General features: G+C 49.2%; 1 protein-coding gene across 5 annotated transcripts in view; it reads right to left on the reverse strand.

Annotated features, from left to right (window-relative positions):
* The window catches only part of PACS1 (phosphofurin acidic cluster sorting protein 1), a 126,877-nt gene that overhangs the window by 19,685 nt on the left and 86,689 nt on the right, over positions 1 to 20,503 (reverse strand). For all 5 annotated transcript variants that reach the window (XM_060255063.1, XM_060255080.1, XM_060255068.1 and 2 more), the window contains exons 13-15: positions 16,098 to 16,236; positions 8,992 to 9,096; positions 3,223 to 3,329 (exon numbers count right to left, since the gene is read on the reverse strand). In XM_060255063.1, the coding sequence (XP_060111046.1) occupies positions 3,223 to 3,329; positions 8,992 to 9,096; positions 16,098 to 16,236 (351 nt within the window). The remainder of the gene's footprint in view (positions 1 to 3,222; positions 3,330 to 8,991; positions 9,097 to 16,097; positions 16,237 to 20,503) is intronic.

Genomic DNA, 20,503 nt, shown 5'->3' on the forward strand with positions numbered 1-20,503 from the left:
CCTGAGATAACTTGGTTTCCGTTGGCTGGAGCTTTCATTCCCCTCTGATCCAATTGCCATTTAATCGGTCGAAATGTTCTAAATAAATTAAGGTCTGCAGCTCTACCGGCACGCACTAGAGGGCGCCCAGAAGCTGGGGAAACACAGGCATTTCGATCCTGTAATGATATCTGGGAACTTTGCTGGTTGCAGACACAACACTCAAAGCAGGTAAGGCAATACCCTCTGTCTTGGCAGCGCCACGTAAGCTGGCAGGCCCCTGAGGAGGCTGGGCACTTCCTTTTACAATGAGCAGGGCTTCCAGATGACAGGCGCTGCAGGCAGATGAGGCAAAGAGCCAAGCCAGATTTCTTGAGCTCTAATCCCACACGCTTCAGAGTGCCTCCCACCGTTTCATTCTTCCTGTGATTTCCTCCCGTATGCAACTGTATATTTATATTTACAGAACCTGGGAATTAGAACGACAGCCGCCAGGCCTCGATCCAAAATCACACCAGCTCAGACTGCTCCATCCACCTAACTCAGGATTGGATACTCTGGCTGGTGGCAGCTCCCAGTCTGTTTGCAATGGGCCAAGGAATGGCCTTGGGACCTTATGCAAAGCTCTATACCCGAGCTACAGACTCTCCCCATAGCTAGGAGTCGAGTCTTCTCGTCCTGAAAGCTCTAATCCCTCTAATCCCAGATCTTCGCAGGCTGGCCAACAAGTATTCCACACATGCCCAAAAGCCACTTGCCACGTTGGAGGGTGTTAAGCAGGCTCCAAAGCTAAGCCAACAGATCCGTTTGAAGTGATAACGCAGCACAGGGTGAATCATCTCCGGGCAGATGTATGGCATGCCCCCAACAGTCACAGAGGGAGGCGGTTTTGGAGTGACGAGAGCAAGGAGAACAAAGAGGCTCAAATAGCACTTTGAAGAACAAGGTCTTCCCACCGCTGCTGTCATTGCGCAGCCTTCTTCGGATGTGTATCACATCTGTGCCTTCTGTTCCTGGGGGCTACCGTGGCACAAATGTGGCAAAGGATGCATAAAAGCCAGATTGCTGTTGCTGGAAAAGAGCAGCTGGCTAAAGGGCACTGCTGAGAGTCATGTCTCATGATCCTGCAGCACAATGGCAGCAATTGCACCAGTGACCCCTATCTATGCAACCCCAGTAATGCCCCCCCAAAACATGTTCATCTTCACTCTAACACAGACGTGGCCAAACTTGCTTAATGTAAGAGCCACACAGAATAAATGTCGGGGGGGGGGGGGGAGGAAGGAAGGAAGATAGATGGGGAGGGAGAGGTGGAAAGAAAGCAACTTTAACCTTGCTTGGCTTAGATAAATGATTTAAAGAGAGAAACGCCTCCTCCAAGCCAGCTGACAGGGCAGTGGGGGCTTTGAGAGCCACACAATATGTGTGAAAGAGACACACGTGGATCCCGAGCCACTGTGGCCACCCCTGCTCTAACAGTTCATGACCAGTGTTCCCCCTAAGCTGAGTTAGCGTGAGCTAGCTCACAGGTTTTTAGCCTCCAGCTCACACATTTTTGGCTTAGCTCAGGAAGGATGACCCCAGAGCACACTCATTTATGCAGTCGCTCACAATTTTCATGCCAGCAGCTCACAAAGTAGAATTTTTGCTCACAGGACTCTGCGGCTTAGCGGGAACACTGTTCATGACTACATTGTTGTTAATGTTTTGAAAGTTCTACAGTAAATATTTTTAAATGAAGAGTGAATGCGGTCATGTGTGGAAACGCACCATTTGATGTGGTTAATTCCCAACACCAGCAACTCCCCACAGCCCCTTCGCTTTAAACACTACCTGGTGGAGCCACTAGGGAGTAGCAGCAACACCAGCTGCGTGTTGCAGGGCCTTGACCTTAAATCCTTCGCCATCACAGAACTAGCTTCAAGTAAAAGCTGGTCAGCCTGTGAAAAGCACCCTTCTCTGCATGACTGGAAGAACCAGAGTTTCAGAGAGGTGGCAGGCATGTCCTCAGATGTCAAGCCTGGTACTTGGAAATCAGAGACTTTGGAAAAATACGGAACAGGAATGGAGAGAAGCATGGACCGGATGCTCCTCTGCAACAAGGAAAGGGGCTGTGGGGGTTCAAGGACAGAGCAGATGCTTCCCAAGCACAAGGTCCCAGGTGCAAATCCTGTCCCCCCTCCCGCCCTGGGATCATCGGGATGTTCTGGAGAGCTGCTGCTGGTGAAACAGATAGTACTGAACTAGTTGGCTCAGTGGCCTGATTCAGCAGTTTCCCTGGTTCGACCTGCAAAACATCTCTGCAGGAGTAGAAAAGAGCAAGGCCAATTCCGCACTAGACCTTTAATCCTAGTTCAGTCCTGTCCCCAGACTGACATTCTGCACTTGAATCATGGAATCACAGAAACCAACTCTGAGTTTATGATTCTATGGGTGCATTCACACTACACTGCACTACACTAATGCGTTTTACATCCGGATTTTTGCTATTCTTGCACAGCAAAAATCCGGATGTAAAACGCATTGGTTAGCGTAGTGTGAATGCACCCTCAGATTTTTGTGTAGAAAATCAGTTTGGGGACCGGGATGAACCAGGATTAAAGGTCTAGTGAGGAACCGGCCCAAGAGTCCAGTAGCACCTTCAAGACTTAACAAAATTTGTGGCAGGGGCTGAGCCTCCGTGAGTCACTGCTCACTGCACACGGCTACCTATCCTTATCCATCTCTGCAGGGGCTGCAAAGGACGAAACAGCAACTCCGAGGTGAGGCTTGGAAACTCGTACCCTCTCTCTCTGATTTACTGTATAATACTGTAAGCACAAGCAGAGGGTGGAACTTGTTTGTTTCACTTCTAAAACACGCTTCTCCTCAAAGCGACGCATGGGAGCAGAGCACCATCGCTCTCTGCTTTCCTGCTTCAGGCAAAGGGGCAGGAGCCTACATGTAGCCGTCTGATGGTGAGCCTTGCGGACAGAGAAGCTGTCACCTTTGTTTCTCAGAAAAAATTTCCTTAACCAAAATCACTCAAGGAGGTAACCAGTGATTCAGATATTCAAGTGTGGACAAATTTCTCTGAGGTTGGAAGACCAAGGGGGCTGGGCTGGGGTGTGTGCTGCTCAAGGGCGTGAGTCACTGTTTCGTTTGAAGGCTGGGCATAATTGTGATTTCTTTCCTGCCCTGTCCTAAGGGCTGGGCACGCTCTCTAAAAAGGAGGTGCTGCAGGAATTAGCTCCGTGCACTCACTATCGCTGGATCCTCGTGAGGATGGCAGAGAGGACGGCTTGGACTTCGACGGTGGAGCACGTGCAGACGACGGGCCTCTTTTGGTCCTGAAGAAGGTCGGCTACATACTGGAAAGCAGAAACGAGGCAGTAAGCAACCAGCCAAGCTGGCCGGGGAGAGATTTGTCCCTGTGTTATTTCAGCTGCCATGTAACACCCCACTTCCCTGATTGGCAATCACTGGCTGCCTGCCCTTCGACAAAAGGCTGGTAACCTGGCACCCTTAAGCACCTAGGATACAAGCTGAATGTGCCGCAGTTACGACTGAGGTGATGGAAACCCGAGTCCCATCCTTGGACAGGCCCAAGAGAGAGAGAGGATGCAGCTAAGTTTGCAGACAGGCAGCAAACACTGAGTGACAGAAGTCTGCCTGGCGGCCTCAATCATTTTGAAAACATTCCCTAACCCCCTTTTCTGAGGGCCCCAGGCCACCCACTTGAAGGCATTGGTTTGCATGAAGGAAATTTTAATTGAACAATAACCAAATCATCAGCCCTCGGATAATCAACCCCTCTCTCTCAGACTTCTGCGTCTCACATTCCCTTATCAACAGAAACGTTCTGGTATAACATGGCCACCAGAAAATCTCCAGTGCATCTGTCATATTCTGGAGCATGCCAGCTTCTGTTTTATCACACACATCTGTTTTTGAATTGCAGAGCCAGAAATATCTCTCAGAAGATAAAAGCTACTTCCTAACGGCTCTGAATTAAAGGGGGGAGGGGAAGGTCCTCAGGAATAGTAGTAGTAGTAGTAGTAAAAGATTGGATTTACATCCTGTCCTTCACTACCCAGAGGAGTCTCAGAGTGGCTTACAATTTCCTTTCCCTTCTCCTCCCCACAACAGGCACCCTGTGAGCAATGTTCCCTCTAAGCTGCAGAATCTTGTGAGCAAAAATCCTACTCTGCGAGCAACTGGTATTAAAGTTGTGAACTACTGCATAAACTAGTGAGCTCTGGGGTCATCCTTCCTGAGTTAAGACAAAAATGTGCGAGCTGGAAGTTAAAAATCTGTGAGCTAGCTCACGCTAACTCTGCTCTGAGGAAACACTTCCTGTGAGGTAGGTGGGGCTGAGAGAGCTCTGACACAAACTGCTCTTGAGAGGAAGAGCTCTGTGAGAACTTGTGACTGATGCAAGGCCATTCCAGCAGCTGCAAGTGGAGGAGTGGGGAATCAAACCGAATTCTCCCAGGTAACAGTCCACACACTTAACCACTACACCATACTGGCTTTCCCCACAACATCAAACTAATAGCCAGGGAGAGGGGTACACCAGCTGTTCACAGTTTCCAACTCCCACCACTCCATACATCCCCCCCCTCCTTCTAGTCTAGAAGATGGTGAGCAGCTCCAGTAGCCTGGCTTGTCAGAGCTTGGGAGCTGAACAGGTTGGCCATGGTCACTATTTGGATGGGAGGGCCATGAAGGAAGACTGGGGTTGCTACACAAAGGAAGGTAGTGACAAACCACCTCTGCTTCTCTCTTGCCTGGAAAGGCCCATGGATACAGCTGCCGTGAGTCAGCTGTGACTCAAGGGCATGCCCTTCTTCCTCTAGAACAGTTTCCCATTTGCAGGGTTGTGACCCAGAACCGGGCCACAGGAGCCTCAATACCAGGTCACAAGAAAAGTCAAAGCTAGCCCTGCCCCCAGCAAAGAAAAGCTCTCTGTTGTGCAGAGAAAAGGTAGACTTGAAGACTGACACAGGCTGCAAAGCCTGAGCTCTGTTTTCCTTCCTTCCCCTGTCTCTGTGTTGTGCAGATAAAAGCCAGGCTTGAAGACTGACACAGGCTGCAAACCCCGAGCTCTGTTTTCCTTCCTTCCATCCCCCAACATCTATGTGTTGCGCAGAGAGGAGCTGGGCTGCCTCTCCTTCCTTCTCCCCCCCTCTACTTCTCCCCAGTGTTTGAGAGAAAAGCTGGCTGTGGCGGAATTTATTTTGGGTTGGCCCTCCTTATGATCCTAAGCATATTTTTTATGATCTTAAACATACTCTTAAATATACTCTTTATGAAATTGGCTACAAGAACTCTTTCTGAAAGTAGCCACACTCTTATGAAATGAGCACTAAGCTCTTCAAATACCTTAGAAACCTCTATATTTCTCTGGGAGTTTTGACTGCAGTTATGAATTTGGCCACCAGAGGTTTCAGTCTCTCAGTATCATGGAGCCTCTATGGAGGGCCAGATGGGGTAATTGGGTGAAAGTTTATTCTGGATGGAAGAAACAAGATGGAGAAGGCAGCCATTGGCATAAACCCAGCAACTAGGAGCAGGGAAATGGCTGCCTGAGGTGTTCTCAGCCATTATTGTTTATTGTTTATTTGGCTGCAAAAACTGTTTACTGCTGAATGACAAAAGCAGCTGTGTGTATGAGGTATGAGGTCATAAAAGCCTACTTAAGCTGTGGATTTTTTGGCTCACGCTGCTGATCTGGACCAGAGTGTAGCTAGACTGCCTCTGTGTCAGATTATGCCACACTAATTGGGACTTAGAATCTTGGACTGCTCTGCAGAGACAGTTTCTTCTGTTGAACACCCTAAGAGAGGAAACAGCCTTTGCTGATTTAAATCATCTTCTGTTTGAGATCTCAATTATAGAAAAAATGTTCAGACTTAGAATCTACAGCATAACATCTACTAAGACATGGGACTATGATTGTCAATGGGAAAATGTAACTAATAGGGGATGTCCCTATTGGGACTTATATTTTTCATTATTGCTTTATTGTATTTTATGCTTTATGCTCAAACTGTGTAAACTGTTTTCTGTTTTGTGTCCTATCTATATATCTGAAGCCTTCTATTTAAAAAAGAAACTGAAATGCACTAATGGTATCTAAACTGTTTGCCTTCTGTCTAAAGAGAAACTTGGAGTCTAATAAACTGTTTTTGTTTTGAGAAGCCTGGAGTCAGATAAAGTTTATCTACGAGGTCTTAAAACTTATTAGCAAGTATGTCTTAGCCTTCTGATAACTGCAGGTTTTGATTTCGGTGTTTTATATTGTTGGGGGTACAATAGAAATCCCCCAACACTGGCATGCTCTGGCACTTTAGACCCATGAAGTGTTCTTCAAGGGTATGAGTTTTCATGTGCCTTGCAGTATGTTCTTTTGGGGAGATTTCCCCAGGAAGCCTGGGTGGCAAAGAAGGGGGGGGAATGTTTTTTTTCAGCTGGGAGGAGTAGGCATTCCAGTAGTTTTTTTTTTTAACCAAATGACCCCTGGGCAGAATTGTTGCTGGCTGGGGTCATCTGATGGTGAGTAAGGGCTTGCTTGCTTGCTTCCTTCCCCTACAAGTGATGTTCTGTCTGTATTCTTGGTGCTGGAGGGGAAGCAACAGTGCGAGGGCTTCTTGTGCCCTGGCCCCACTGGTGGACATTCTGGAGCTTTTTGGGCATTGTGTGAGAGAATTTTGAACTGGATGGTCCATGGCCTGATCCAATATGGCTTCTCTTATGTTCTTTCTTTCCATGTCTTTCTTTTCCTTTCCTTCCATTTCATTCTTTCCCTTTCTCTTTCTTTCTTTCCTTCCATTTTTACTGGATGAAATTTTTCTGTTCATCATACTGCTGTTGCAGACAAAGGAGCTCTGCCAATGAAAAGTTGGCACCCCCAGTTGTAGTCAGCTGGTCTATGAGATTTCTGTGTGAGTGAGTGGTGTGGGGCAGAAAGAGATTACTGCTGTATATCTCAACAGCACTGGAAGTGATGGTACTATGAACTTGGCACCATTTTACTGGTTCTGCTTTTAAAAGCTGTCTGACACCAAAATTAAACTCCTCCTGTAGATATTAAAAAGGATGAAAAAAGTTCACTAGCTAAATATCTGCAGAACAAGCTGCCTTTAAAGGCATGGGAAACATAGCCAGTAAAAAGCTGAAAGCCCCTCATAAATATCCTTTTTAGGATAACTGCAGAAAAGCTTGTATGAACTTCATATAACTTGAAATTAATTCATTAATTGCAGTACAATTCTTTGCTACCTTTCACAGCAATTTCCCAGTGTTTCAGCCAAGGAAAAGTATGAAAAATAACTGTCGAAAGATTTTCTGGAAACCAAGTAAGCTTGGTTGTAGCTTGAGGCAGGGTTCCAATAGTAGCAGCAGCTGAAGGAAGGGCTTACTAAATGTGTCAGCATATTTTGAGGTAGAGCAATTGCCAGGGCCCGGTGTGGGTGGTACACAGTGCTGGCATTGCTGATGGCAATGGCAACAACACTTCCAACTGCATACACTGGCCAGTGCTGTTGAGGAAGGGGTGTGTAGGTGGTGCAGGCAACTGAACATGGGCATTAGGAGTGCTTGCAAGCTGGAGAAGAACACACTAACAGATAGGTACATGCAGGTGTGGGGGTGGAAAGAGAATGTATGAAAAAGTTGTAGACTGCCCACTTTCCACCCCCATTTTGGCTCAGCATGAGTTTCAAAGAGATTTTTCTGAAAATGAAGTTACTTCAAAAGTTTTGAGGGAGTGCCCTGGAAGTGACATCACAGGAAGAGGTGGAGTTTTGGATCAGTGTGCCCTGGAAATGACATCACTTGGTCCTTGACCTGGAAGTGACACTACAGGAAATGACATAATTCTTGTCTCCCGGCTCCACCCCCAAAGTCTTCTGGCCACACACCCCAATTTTAGTGGGCCATGAAGGAGAAGTGCAAAAATAACGAGACCACGGGGGGGGGGGGGGTGGAGTTTGGGAAATCCTGCTCTAGAAGATGGCACTGCTGCCTGCTAATACCTAAACAGAATTGGTATCCAATACATCAAATATTTTCCGAACACAATGTGAACCATTAATTACGTTTAGGCTAAATTTGCAAACTTTGGTGTAGTGGTTAAGTGTGCAATCTGCCAGTTTGCTGTAGTGGTTAAGTGTGTGGATTCTCATCTGGGAGAACCAGTTTGATTCCCCACTCCTCCACTTGCAGCTGCTGGAATGGCCTTGGGTCAGCCATAGCTCTTTCAGAGGTTGTCTTTGAAAGGGCAGCTCCCCACCCACCTCACAGAGTGTCTGTTGTAGGGAAAGAAGATAAAAGAGAATGTAAGCTACTCTGAGACTCTGATTCAGAGAAGAAGGGCGGGGTATAAATCTACAGTCGTCTTCTTCTAATATTAAATGGGTGTCCCCATCTATTACCTCAGTGCTCACAAAATTTAGATTGTGAACTCCATCAGGCTTTTTGTGAACACCTGACTTTTTGCTTACCATGTCAAGCACCACATACATTTGGGGATACGTGGCAGCAGGGTTTTTTTGTTTATTGTGCACAAAGAAAAGTACAGCTACACCACTGTTGCTGCAGCACTGTGCTTCACTGCGCACTGGAAGCTTCCAGACTCACAAATCGCGAGTGTGGCTTTTCAGGCCACAGGAATGGCCATGATTCAGCTCAAACAAGCATCAAGAACAGGCAAGCAGGTATGGCAGCTCTCAAAGTTGCAGAAAAAAGGAAGTTATTGGGGCGGACGCATATAGTGGCTTGTGGATCAGCTCTCAGTTCTACATGGCAACAGTAATACTTTGCAGTCTTCAGTATCTGCGGTGAGAGTCTACGTTCCTACCACAGAAAGTCACAACCTGCAGGCAGAACCAGGAACAGCAACTAAGCACTCCTTTGTGTTTTTCAGTTTAGTGCATCTGTTGTCGACATGGGTTTGGGGAGGAGGGGGGCAGGAATTGGGGTGGCAAAAAAGACAGGGGGCAGGAAAAGAGGGGCAGCCCATCTCCTTACCTGGCCTTGCCAGTCGACGGCGTTCACCAGAATGATGTTTTCTGGCAGCGCGGCATCGGACACCAGGATTTGGTTCAGCTGGTCGTAGAAGACCTTGCGAGGAATCTGTTGGGAAAAGTTGCATGGCTTTTCAGGGACACTTCTCTGGTGCAACTCCATGTTTGGACACGTCACAACAGTCTCAGCTCTTGAACATAAGAAGAACTCTGCTGGATCAGACCACTGGTCCATCTAGTCCAACGTTCTCGTTTCACACACTGGCCAGCCATTTACTGCAATGGAAGGCCAACAACAGACCTTCCCCTGACATTGCCTCCTGGTGCTGGTATTCCAAAGGTGACTGCCTCTGAACGTGGAGGTTTCACTTAGTCAGCATAGCTAGTAGCTACTGATAGACCTATCCCCTGTGAATCTATCTAATCCCTTTAAACCTGTATATTCCTGTGGCCACCGTTACATCATCTGGCAGCAAAGTCCACATTTTAGTCACTCTCTTGCCTGTCCTGAATCTACTGCCTGTCATCTTCATTGGATGCCCTGAAGTTCTTCTTCTAGTGGCAAAGAAGTGAACACGGCCAGAATGCTGCCTTCAGCCCAGCAGTCTCAGATCATGACACGCATGGTGGGAGTGTGGAAAACAGCCTGCTCCCTCCGAGTTCAACAACCCAAAGATTAATTTAATTTAATTTTTAGATTTATATCCTGCCCTATCCCTCAAGAGGGCTCAGGGCGGCTTACAATAATAAAACAACAGGGTTAAAATAATATCATAAAAAAGACCGGTTGCTTACCTGTAACTGTGGAACTTCGAGTGGTCATCTGTGCATTCACACTCATAGGATAGAGCGCCTGCGCCAATCCCCGAATCGGTACCTAAAAAGCCCGGGATTTTTTCGCGCTTGGCACCAGTGGAATGTGCAGGCATCCCAGTACGCATGCTCGCCAGCGCCAGCGCGAGGATCCCCAGTTCCTTCCTGACCGCTGGAAGCCTCTACTGGAGGGAGACCGTCAGCAGTGGGGAAGGAGGGTGGGAAGTGTGAATGCACAGATGACCACTCGAAGATCCAAAGTTACAGGTAAGCAACCTATCTTCTTCGTGGTCTCTGTGCTTCACACTCATGGGAGATTAGCAAACAAGACATACCTGGAGGCGGGAAGACAGTCAACCAGAAGAAACAGCTTGCAGCACCGCAGCTCCCAGACGAGTCCTCTGCTGAGCATGCACATCCAGAGCATAGTGCTTCATAAAAGCATGCGGAAAGGACCAGGTGGCAGCCTTGCAAATGTCCGTCAGGGAAACGCCTTTCAGGAACGCCACCGACGTCGCCATCACTCTTGTAGAGTGTCCACGAATGGGCCCAGGCAACGGCTTCTTTGCCAACAAATAACACAGTTTAATAGTCTCAGTGAGCCACTTTGAAAGCCGCTGAGATGACATTCTGGAACCCAACTTAGGAGCAGCATAAGAAACAAAAAGATGCTGGTCCTTACGATGCTGGTCCTTATGAACTCTTGGAGCGACTCAAATAAAACAATAAGGCACGCTTAACATCTAGAGCATGCCACCTACATTCCTCATCAAAGAAAGGTGTAGGATAAAACGTGGGCAACCAAACTTCTAACTTAAGGGGAAACTGAGAAACCACCTTGGGGAGAAAAGAAATATCAGGAGCTAATGACACTCCAGACTCCTGAAAAACTAGATATGGGTAGTCACAACGCATAGCTGTGAGCTCCCTTGCACGGTGTGCTGATGTGATGGCTACCAAAAAAGCAGTCTTCCAAGATAGAAGCTGTAACGAACATGTGGCCATTGGGTCGAAAGGACGCCGAGTAAGCCTGTCCAACACTAAAGTCAAATCCCACAACTGTGGTGGTGATCTCGATGTAGGATGAAGCCTGAGCTTCATCCTATTCTAAAATCTCTTAGAATAAGGGTGTGCAAAAACTGAATGCCCCTCAACTGGCTCATGGAACGCAGATATTGCTGCCAAATAAACTTTAACAGATGAAAAAGCAAGGCCAGCATCCACCAGAGATAACAAAAGTTCAAAAATCACCAATAGTCCCACCCGTTGGGGTGAGACTGCAGGATCAACTAAAAACTGAAGAAACTTCCGCCACTTCCTATCATAGGAAGTGCGGGTAGACAGCTTCCTGCTGTTCAGGAAGACGTGTTGGACTCTGCTGAAGAACTCACAGGGTCGATGAACCACGCTGTCAGCTTCAGGTGAGGCACGTTGTGATGGAATACATGACCATCCTGAGCCGACAGAAGGTCCGGTTCCACCGGAAACTGGTAGAAGACTCCCCTTGCCAGTTGAAGCAAGATCGGGAACCAGTTCTGCTGAGGCCACCACAGAGTCACCAGGATGCAGCATGGTCTCTCTCTTGCAATCTTGTTGACAACTCTTGTCAGCAGTGGCAGAGGTGGGAACAGATATAGGAACCGACCTTCCCACGGGAACAACAGACCGTCTCCCAACGACTCAGGATCCATGCCCGCTCTGGAACAAAACAGAGGACACTTCCGGTTTCCGGCTGTGACAAACACATCCACCTGAGGGTATCCCCAGAGCTGAAATACAGATTGAAGGAAGCGCCACTGTATCTCCCACTCGTGCAGGGAAGCCGCACCCCTGCTCAGCGAGTCTGCTTGCAGACTGAGCACCCCTGGGAGGTGCGCAGCCTTCACAAAGATGTTGTGCTCCAGGCACTCCGACCACAGTTCCAGTGCCAGCGCACACAGCTGTCGAGAAACTGTCCCGCCCTGCCTGTTGATATAACACAGGGCAGTAGTATTGTCTGTTAGCAGAGCAACAACCTTCCCCGCCATCGTGGGGCAGAAGGACCGAAGAGCAAAGTGAACTGCCAGCAGTTCCAGGTAATTTATGTGACAGTGAGTCAACTGGGAAGGCCAAGGGCCCCCCACACACAGAGAGTCCTTGTGAGCCCCAGCCCCCAGCCCCACAAAGACACATCTGTTGTGATCGTCACTGTTGTTGCAGGTAGGTGGAAGGGAGTTCCCTGACAAATACTGTCCTTTGATTTCCACCACTGCAGTGTTCGGAGTGTCACAGGTGGAATCACAAACCTCTTCCAAGGTGAGTCTCTTAAGGGTCAAAACGGTCGAAGAAATCACAGTTGTAGGCCTCTCATCCTCAACTTCACAAAGAGCAGCACACTTGTAGTCGCCGCCATCAGCCCCAGCATCCGCTGCAGCTGCTGCGCTGTGCCCCACTTCCAACTCTGTAAAAGCTTGACAAGATTGATGATGTCCATCGCTCTCTGAGGCAGAAAGGTGCGGTGAAGGTTCGTATCCAGCAAAGCCCCTATGAACTGAACTGTTCATGATGGAGTAAGATGTGATTTTTCCAAGTTGACCTGCAGTCCTAAGGTGTGAAGAAGACGAAGAGTGATGGCAATATGGTTGGATAAACTCTCTTTCGACTCCGCCACAAGGAGCCAATCGTCAATGTATGGAAAGTTGACTATCCCTTGAAGCCGGAGGTGAGCAGCCACAACGCTCATCATCTTTGTGAACACCTGAGGTGCAGTGGGCAGACCGAACAGAAGGGCTTTGAACTGGAAGTGATGGGAGCCTACTGCAAACCGAAGGAAACGCCTGAACGCAGGATGGATGCTGACATGGAAGTAGGCATCCTTGAGGTCCAGTGTTGCCTCCAGTCCCCTTGGTTGATGAGGGAAAGAAATGTTTGCAGAGTGGACATTCTGAACTTCTGGTACAGAATAAACTTGTTCAGATTCTGAAGGTCCATGATTGGTCTCAGATCCCCATCCCATTTGGGAACCAGGAAATAACTAGAGTAGAAGCCTCCCGTTCTGGCCTCCACCGGGACCCGTTCTATGGCTTGTTTCTGTAGGAGGTTGCTCACCTCCACCAACAGAGGTGGGGAAGGGGGTGTGGTGATTACCACAGATTGGTTCGGAATCTGAGCGAAGTCTATTTTGTAGCTTTCCGTGATGATGGAAAGTGCCCACCGGTCCATAGAGATGGACTCCCAGGCCAAAAGGAATGGGCGAAGGGGGATAGAAGAAGAAGTGGGGGCGGTGACGCGTGCTACTAGAAAGTCAAAGGCCCTGCTTTTGCGGGCGAGCACCCTTAGACTTGCCAGTGGTCTGTGCTGAAGCGTAGTGGTTTTTTTGTTCCCCCTGTATGGGGACCTACTCTCAGGTTGGGCAGAGTGAGGTCTCCACTGTTGTTCCGGGGAGAATTTTTGATATGGCGTCTTGGACCAGGGTTTATGCCACTGTTTAGGTTTAGTGGCCCTAGAAGAAACCGGGACACCCAGGTTCCTAGATGTTTTTATGCTCTTATCCATCTCCTGAAGAGCATTGTCCGTGGTTGAGCTGAAGAGGCCTTCTCCCTCGAAGGGCAGATCTTCAATGGCCCTGGTGTCCTGCTGAAGAACCGTCGATCTGAGCCAGGAGTGGCGGCGGAGGCAAACAGCCGGTGTGATCGTCTTCACTGACACGTCTATCATGTGCTTTGCTGCAGCCAGTTGTTGCTTGGCTACAGCAAAACCTTCCTTCTGCAGCTTCTTCGCAGCAGACCTCTTCTTCTCACTCAGGGAAGACAGCAGGGGGGTGAGTTGTTCCCACACCGAGTATTGGTATCTAGCCATGCATGCAGCATAGTTAGATACCTTAACCCCCAATGCTCCAGCTGAATAAAACTTCCTTCCCACATTATCCAGCTTCTTTCCCTCCTTGTCCAGTGGAGAGGAGTGCGTCTTGCGAGCCTTTGATGAGGAGGATACAACCACCGAGTTTGGCTTCGGGTGGGTGAAAAGGAATTCTGCACCAGCCTTTTGGACGCGGTACATGTGGTCCAATCTTCTTGATGATATAGGTGTAGAAGCCGGCTTCGCCCAGGGCTCCTTCACTGCCTGTTAAGATGACCTTTGTAACAGGCAGGGCAACCGCCATAGACGTATCCCTCTGCATGATGTCGAATACGGTATCATCTACGATGGGTTGCGGTTGTGTCACCGGGAGAGAGAGGGAGAGTGCCATCCTCTTCACCAGGTCCCCATATAACTTCAGATCCTCCGATGGTGAAATGGGAAGATCCTCAGTAGTATGCAACACTGGCGAAGGTTCCAAAGCCCTGTCTGGATCGTCGCTACCGACCTCGGAGTCCGACAATGAAGACTCTCTCCTCAAGGAGTGTTCTGAAAGCACCGCCGTTGACGCTGTGACGGGTGACCGCATCAACACCGACGACTGAGCCTGGACTTCCTCCACCACCACGCCACGTCTATCAGGCGGGATGGACGCCGCCTAGAGTGCTGTGAAATCCTCGACATATGAGACGCCTCGGATTGCTGGTCCCAGTCGGCAAATTCACGAGGGGGGTACCATTGGTACGGCGGGTATGGGTAGGCGTAAGGAGAAAGCCACTGGCGCTGATCCCACGGTGGAAGCAGTGGAAAGCGACGAGCTATGGTGGTTGGTTCCAGCTCTCTCTGACCCCTCGTCTGATCCAGCGGTGCTGAAGGCTCCATCAGTACCAACACCTCTACCTCCGAGACAGAGCCGCTCTCACTCCGACGCCGCGACCCGGAAGAGTGGGAACGCTGAATCAGGTCGATCTCTTGCTCCGATGCCGATAGACGCATCTGCTGCAAAGCACTGCCTCTCGACACCGAAGGGCTACGATGCGGGGATGCCAAGATCTTTCTAGGTGGAGCAGCCGGCGTCAATGTCGAAGCGTCCTGAGAAGGGGAAGGAGTGCGGGATGATCTCTTCTTCCGCTTCTCCTTGTATTTCACCTTCTTCGGTAAGGATGATCAGGTCCCCGAGTCATCCCGATGCTTCTTAGCTGGGGTGTCCACTGACCCTTCAGAAGGTCGTTTTGTGGAATGCCCGCACTTGACCGGCATCTCGGTCCTGATCAGCGATGTATTGGCTGATGTGACTGTCGGGGCCGCGGCTTCTCCCATCGGTACCAACGGGCCCGATGCCATCTTCTGAGGACAAAGTGCCAATTCCACCAACGCGGCCTAAAGTCTCGCCGCACAATTCTTGCACGTCTGTTTCGAAAAACTCAGGCAGTGCAAGCAAGAATCTACGCGATGTCCCTCGCCCAGACACAGGAGACAGAGGGAGTGGCCATCAGGAGGAGCAATCTTCTTTCCACAGGAATGGCACCTCTTAAAAAAAAACCAACGCCTTTCCATAGATGCCAAGGAAAAACCCACACAGCAATAACTCTGAGGGGGAAAAACAAGGCCCCGAAGGGCAAAGTCCAACAAAAAAAATTTTTTTTTAAACAACCCTAACTATCTAAACAACTAACTACACTAAGAAAACAACAAACGGGCTATATACAACAAGAAGAAATAATCCTAAGATTACTTTACCGACCGGGGACACGAAATAAGATCCTCTCAGCGCAGCGGTCAGAAAGAAACTGGCGGGATCCTCGCGCTGGCGCCGGCAAGCATGCGTACTGGGACGCCTGCGCATGCCTGCTGGTGCTGAGCGCAAAAAAATCCCGGGCTTTTAAGGTACCGATTTGGGGATTGGTGCAGGCGCTCTTTCCCATGAGTGTGAAGCACAGAGATCACGAAGAAGATCAGACAGGAGCAGCACAGAAATAGGTGGTAAACAGCATACGGTTGATGGCTAACAGCATAGTATAACACCATAATGGTGAAATGCTGGGCGAACAGATGACTTTCAAGGACGCCTGCTGGATTAATTAAAAGCCTGGAGGAAGAGCTCCATCTTACAGGCCCTGCAAAGTCTTGATAAGCCCCGCAGGGCCCGGATCTCCAGCAGGAGCTCATTCCATCAGGTAGGGGCCAGGACCAAAAAAGCCCTGGCCCTCGTTGAAGCCAGCTGGGCGTCCTTAGGACCAGGGACTATGAGAAGATATTGAGCGGCAAATCTCAGAGCCCAGGATAAAAGCCTGAGATAAAAGGGTCCAGACCAGGTGGGGGACATTCAGTGTTTTACTAACCGCAGGTCCTTAGCTCTTCCTGCTCCAATATGCATTTCATTGAAGGGATGCCCATCTCCCCCATCCTTTCCCCTTCCCATCCTGCTGCAGGAACATCTGATAGGCTGGCAATGGTTACCTGTGTACTGTGACCCAAGTCCGGTGACCGTTCGCTGTCTGAACTGTTGGTCCTTTCGCTGAGGGGCTTCGAAAGCTGGCGCTCCTTGAGGGGAGTGCTGCGCTTCTGCCGGGGCGTGTGCACTGCGCTGTCCATTTTGCTGTCAAAGGCAGGGAGGAAGATGGTGTCAAAAGAACCCAGTGTTGAGTGACTGCACAGAAGGGGTGGTCAAACTGCGGCTTGGGAGCCACACGTGGCTCTTTCACACATATTGCATGGCTCTCAAAGCTTCTACTGTTCCATTGGCTGGCTTGGAGAAAGCATTTCTCTCTTTAAACCACTTCCCCAAGCCAAGTCCATCAGCAGCTTGGAGAATGCATTTAAAGTTGCTTTCTTTCCACCTCTCTCCCCCCATCTATTTGCCTTCCTTCCTTCCTTATGGCTCTCAAACATCTCAATCAATCAATCATTTTATTTATATCCCGCCCTCCCCGCCGAAGCAGGCTCAGGGCGGCTAACAGCATCTGACGTTCGTATCTTGTGGCTTTCAAACATCTGATGTTTATTCTATGTGGTTCTTATAGTAAGCAAGTTTGGCTACCCCTGCTGCAGAAGAAGACAACATGCAGGCAAAAAAAGGTTCAGGAATTCCCTGTTGAGGATCTATCAGGATCCCCCAAATCAACCAATCCATACATTTTATATTCTAACAGTCAAATGGGGGCTAATCTTTGGCTACTTAATTTTGCAGACATTTCTGCAATCTCGGGGGACTCTCCAGTCGGGCAGAAAAATCTGAAAAGATCCAAAAATATTCCAGGGGAGGGGTTAAAATTCCCCCCCCCAACAGACAGCGCACCTGCCTTTTGTCCTGTGGGGAACCTGGTGATGGCTGCAGACCCTGGAAGCCACACCAGTAGCCAGAAGCCATGCCAGGCATAGGTTGGAAAGCCAGTATGGCGTAATGGTTAAGAGCAGCGGACACTAATGTGAATAACCGGGTTTGATTCCCCACTCCTTTGCATGCAGCTGATGGAGTGATCTTGCGTCAGCCCCAGTTCTCTCAGAGCTGTTCTCTAAAGAGCAGTCATCTCAGAGCTCTTTCAGCCCCACCTGCCTCACAGGGTGTCTGTTGTGGGGGAAATGAAGGGAAGGAGATTGTAAGCCGCTCTGAGTGAAGGGCAGAATCTAAATCCAATCTCTTCTTCTTCAGGCAGCAGGGAGCTGTGCCTGGGTACAGCAAGCATATGGGAAGGAGGACAGGACTGGACTGATACCCTGCCCTTCACTCAGGGCCTCAGATTCCCACCCCCGTGTCTTCAAGCCCCAGTTTGTCACAAGTAAAATACTGTAAGATGCTGGATGCTATAATCAGTGGATGTGGCCCCTGGTTCCCTTCTTACTCCACCAAGACCGGACAATATGCTGTCCACAAGGCTGCGTAGACTCTATGCCAATAGCATCCTGACCAAGGACGCAAAGCATTAAATGATCAAACGATAAGGGTCCATCTATTATTTATATACTGCTATGTTTAGAAGTTTCGTGAACACCTGAGGCTTGGATAATGGGCAAAGGGTTACCTGGGCATTTCGGGACTGCCTGTTCATGCAGAGCCAGTTTGGTGTAATGGTTAAGTGTGCAGACTCCTCTGGGAGAACCAGGTTTTATTCCCCACTCGTACACTTGCTCCTGCTGGAATGGCCTTGGGTTATCCATAGCTATCGCAGGAGTTGTCCTTGAAAGGGCAGCTGCTGGGAAAGCTCTCTTAGCCCCACCTACCTCACTGGGTGTCTCCTGTGGGGGAGGAAAGTAAAGGAGACTTTGAGCCGCTCTGAGATTCAGAGTAGAGGGCGGGATATGAATCCAATGTCGTCGTCTTTTTTAATGTTAATTATCTGCGCACAAGACTGACACCACCACAAGTGAACGGGTTCATTTTTCTCAACAGAATTCAGCAGCAGAGCTGATCTGTAGGTGGGCTAGATTGACTGACAAGCTTACAAAGTTGAAAATGCTTGAACAGTAAAATATGATAGATTAAATGGCTGCACTGAATGAAATTTACATCCCGACGGCTTTCACTAAACCACAACAAAAACCTACACAGCTGGGATTCTAGTATTGTGTTCGGTTTTGGGCACCATAACTTACGAAGGATACAGGCAACCTGGAATGAGTCCAGAGAAGGGCAACGAAGATGGAGAGGGGTCTGGAGGCCAAGTCCTGTGAGGAAAGGCTGAAAGAGCTGGGTATGTTTAGCCTGAAGAGGAGACGACCAAGAGGTGATATGGTCACCCTCTTCAAATACTTGAAGGGCTGTCATATAGAGAGGATGGTGCAGAGTTGTTTTCTGTGGCCCCAGAAGGCTGGACACGAACCAACGAGTTGAAATTAAATCAAAAGATTTTTCGACTAAACATTAGGAAGAACTTCTTGACAGTTAGAGCGGTTCCCCAGTGGAACAGGCTTCCTCGGGAGGTGGTGGGTTCTCCTTCCTTGGAGATTTTTAAACAGAGGCTAGATGGCCATCTGACAGCAACGCTGATTCTGTGAACTTAGACAGACCATGAGAAGGAGGGCAGATAGAGTTGCATCAGGGCTTAGTTTATTTTTATTTTATTTATTTATATTAAGATTTATACCCCGCCCTTCTCACCTAGGTGTCTCAGGGCGGCTTGTGGTCTCTTGTGGTCTCTCCTTATACGCCCAGCGAAATGCCGTTTTTTGCTATCTTCTGGGCATGGAGCTGGGGTCACTGGGGTGGTGGTGTAGGGGGGAGGGCATTTGTGAATTTCCTGCATTGTGCAGGGGGTTGGACTAGTTGACCCTGGAGGTCCCTTCCAACTCTATGATTCTAGTCCTCATGAGTCTAAAAAGACCATTTCAAACAACCACTATCGCCACATGAAATGTAGTTTGCAGTCAGGTGAACCTTCCAAACCCAAGGGTAACTCTGTCCCTATGGCTCATGCCTCCTTACCCTCTTTGCACTTTGCGCTCTCTGCCTCTGGAATAAGTTCTTTAAAAAGTAACCCACAGCACAAATTAAAGTGCTCATTAAGGTTTTGACCTGCGGTAACCTATTCCAGCAATAGGATCTGGCACTCTTTGATGCAATGTCTGAATTTGGGATGACAAAGGAAAGGCGGGGTGGGGGAGCAACCGCCAAGTTCACGACAGGACAACAGCGCAGCTCTCAGGGGTCGTTTGTAAGCCAAGTTGATTCGGCATCTATGAGAAAACCCCCAACCAGTGATGCTTCTCAGGCCACCACTGTGCTCGAGGGAGCCTAAAGGCAAACCCCACCTTCTGCTGCGGTCTGTGGCGTTGAGCAAAAGGTGGAAACTCAAGGACAAAACCAGGTGATTCACGCAAAGAACTTGCTGCCCTTGGTAACAGAAAAAAAAAAAGCAGGTCACTGGGCTGCCTCTGCAGCATTCAGAAGAAAAAGCGAGGAACTGAAGGGGGGGGGGGTGCTCAGCGAGCAACATATGGAGCTGCGGCTGAACGTGTTTTCCTGATAAGCATCTGTTTTGCCAATGGAAGGCAACAGTAGAGCCGGGGAAAGGCAAAGCTTTGCATTTTAAGATGCAGAGTCATCTGTAGCCTCCCAGAGCACTGCAGGGAAGAGGCAGATGTGACACATTTTGGTTTAGAACAAAAGACCCGATTTGTCGGGGAGGGGTGTGTGTGGAATGAAGTGAAACGGTTCCCTTCAGGGTCAGATCCTCATTCAGGTGCTGAAGTCACAGCAAATTTGTCCAAAGAAACAGCAAGGGCGCTAGAAGCCATAGGAAATGCTGGCGATTCAGAAGTCGCTTCTGGCCCCTCCCCCAGCTGGCCAGTTCAGCTTGAAAAGACACCCAAGCAGCCCTGCGCTTCTGCATTCCCAATAAAATCGCAGCCTCCACAAAGGAAGAAGCCTTATGTTCTTCAGCCAATGCCTGGGAGATCTTTCTAAGCTTGCCCATCCCTCTTCCTCCATTTGTAAGGAAAGCACTCCCTAGAAAGCCCAGAATCCCTCCATCCTAAACACGGCCAGCCCTGCCATTAGGCAAACTAGGCGATTGCCTAGGGCTCCGGCCTTCTGGGGGCACCGCCCATGTGACTTGGTGATGTTATCGGGGGGGGGGGGGAGGAGCAGAAGTTAGCTTTGCTTAGGGTGCCAGATAGTCTTGGCCTGGCCCTGATTCCAAGAGGGGCAATAGGTGACCTTGTGCTTGAATGAAGCAGGGAAGACTGCCTTGGCTTTCTTTCAAAGAGGGGAGGCCTGCATGAGGGAGATTCCCTTGGACCAGAATGCTCTGTGTGAACATGCTGCGGCTACCCCATGGTGATGGGAAGCCCTCACTGCTAGGGCTGCCAGCTTAAAGTTGGGAAATTCCAGGATATTTGGGGGACGGGTGGAGCTAGTGGTGGGCAAG

The sequence above is a fragment of the Heteronotia binoei genome, chromosome 1 (genome assembly GCF_032191835.1).
Source record: "Heteronotia binoei isolate CCM8104 ecotype False Entrance Well chromosome 1, APGP_CSIRO_Hbin_v1, whole genome shotgun sequence".
In the NCBI taxonomy this organism is placed as follows: Eukaryota; Metazoa; Chordata; class Lepidosauria; order Squamata; family Gekkonidae; genus Heteronotia; species Heteronotia binoei.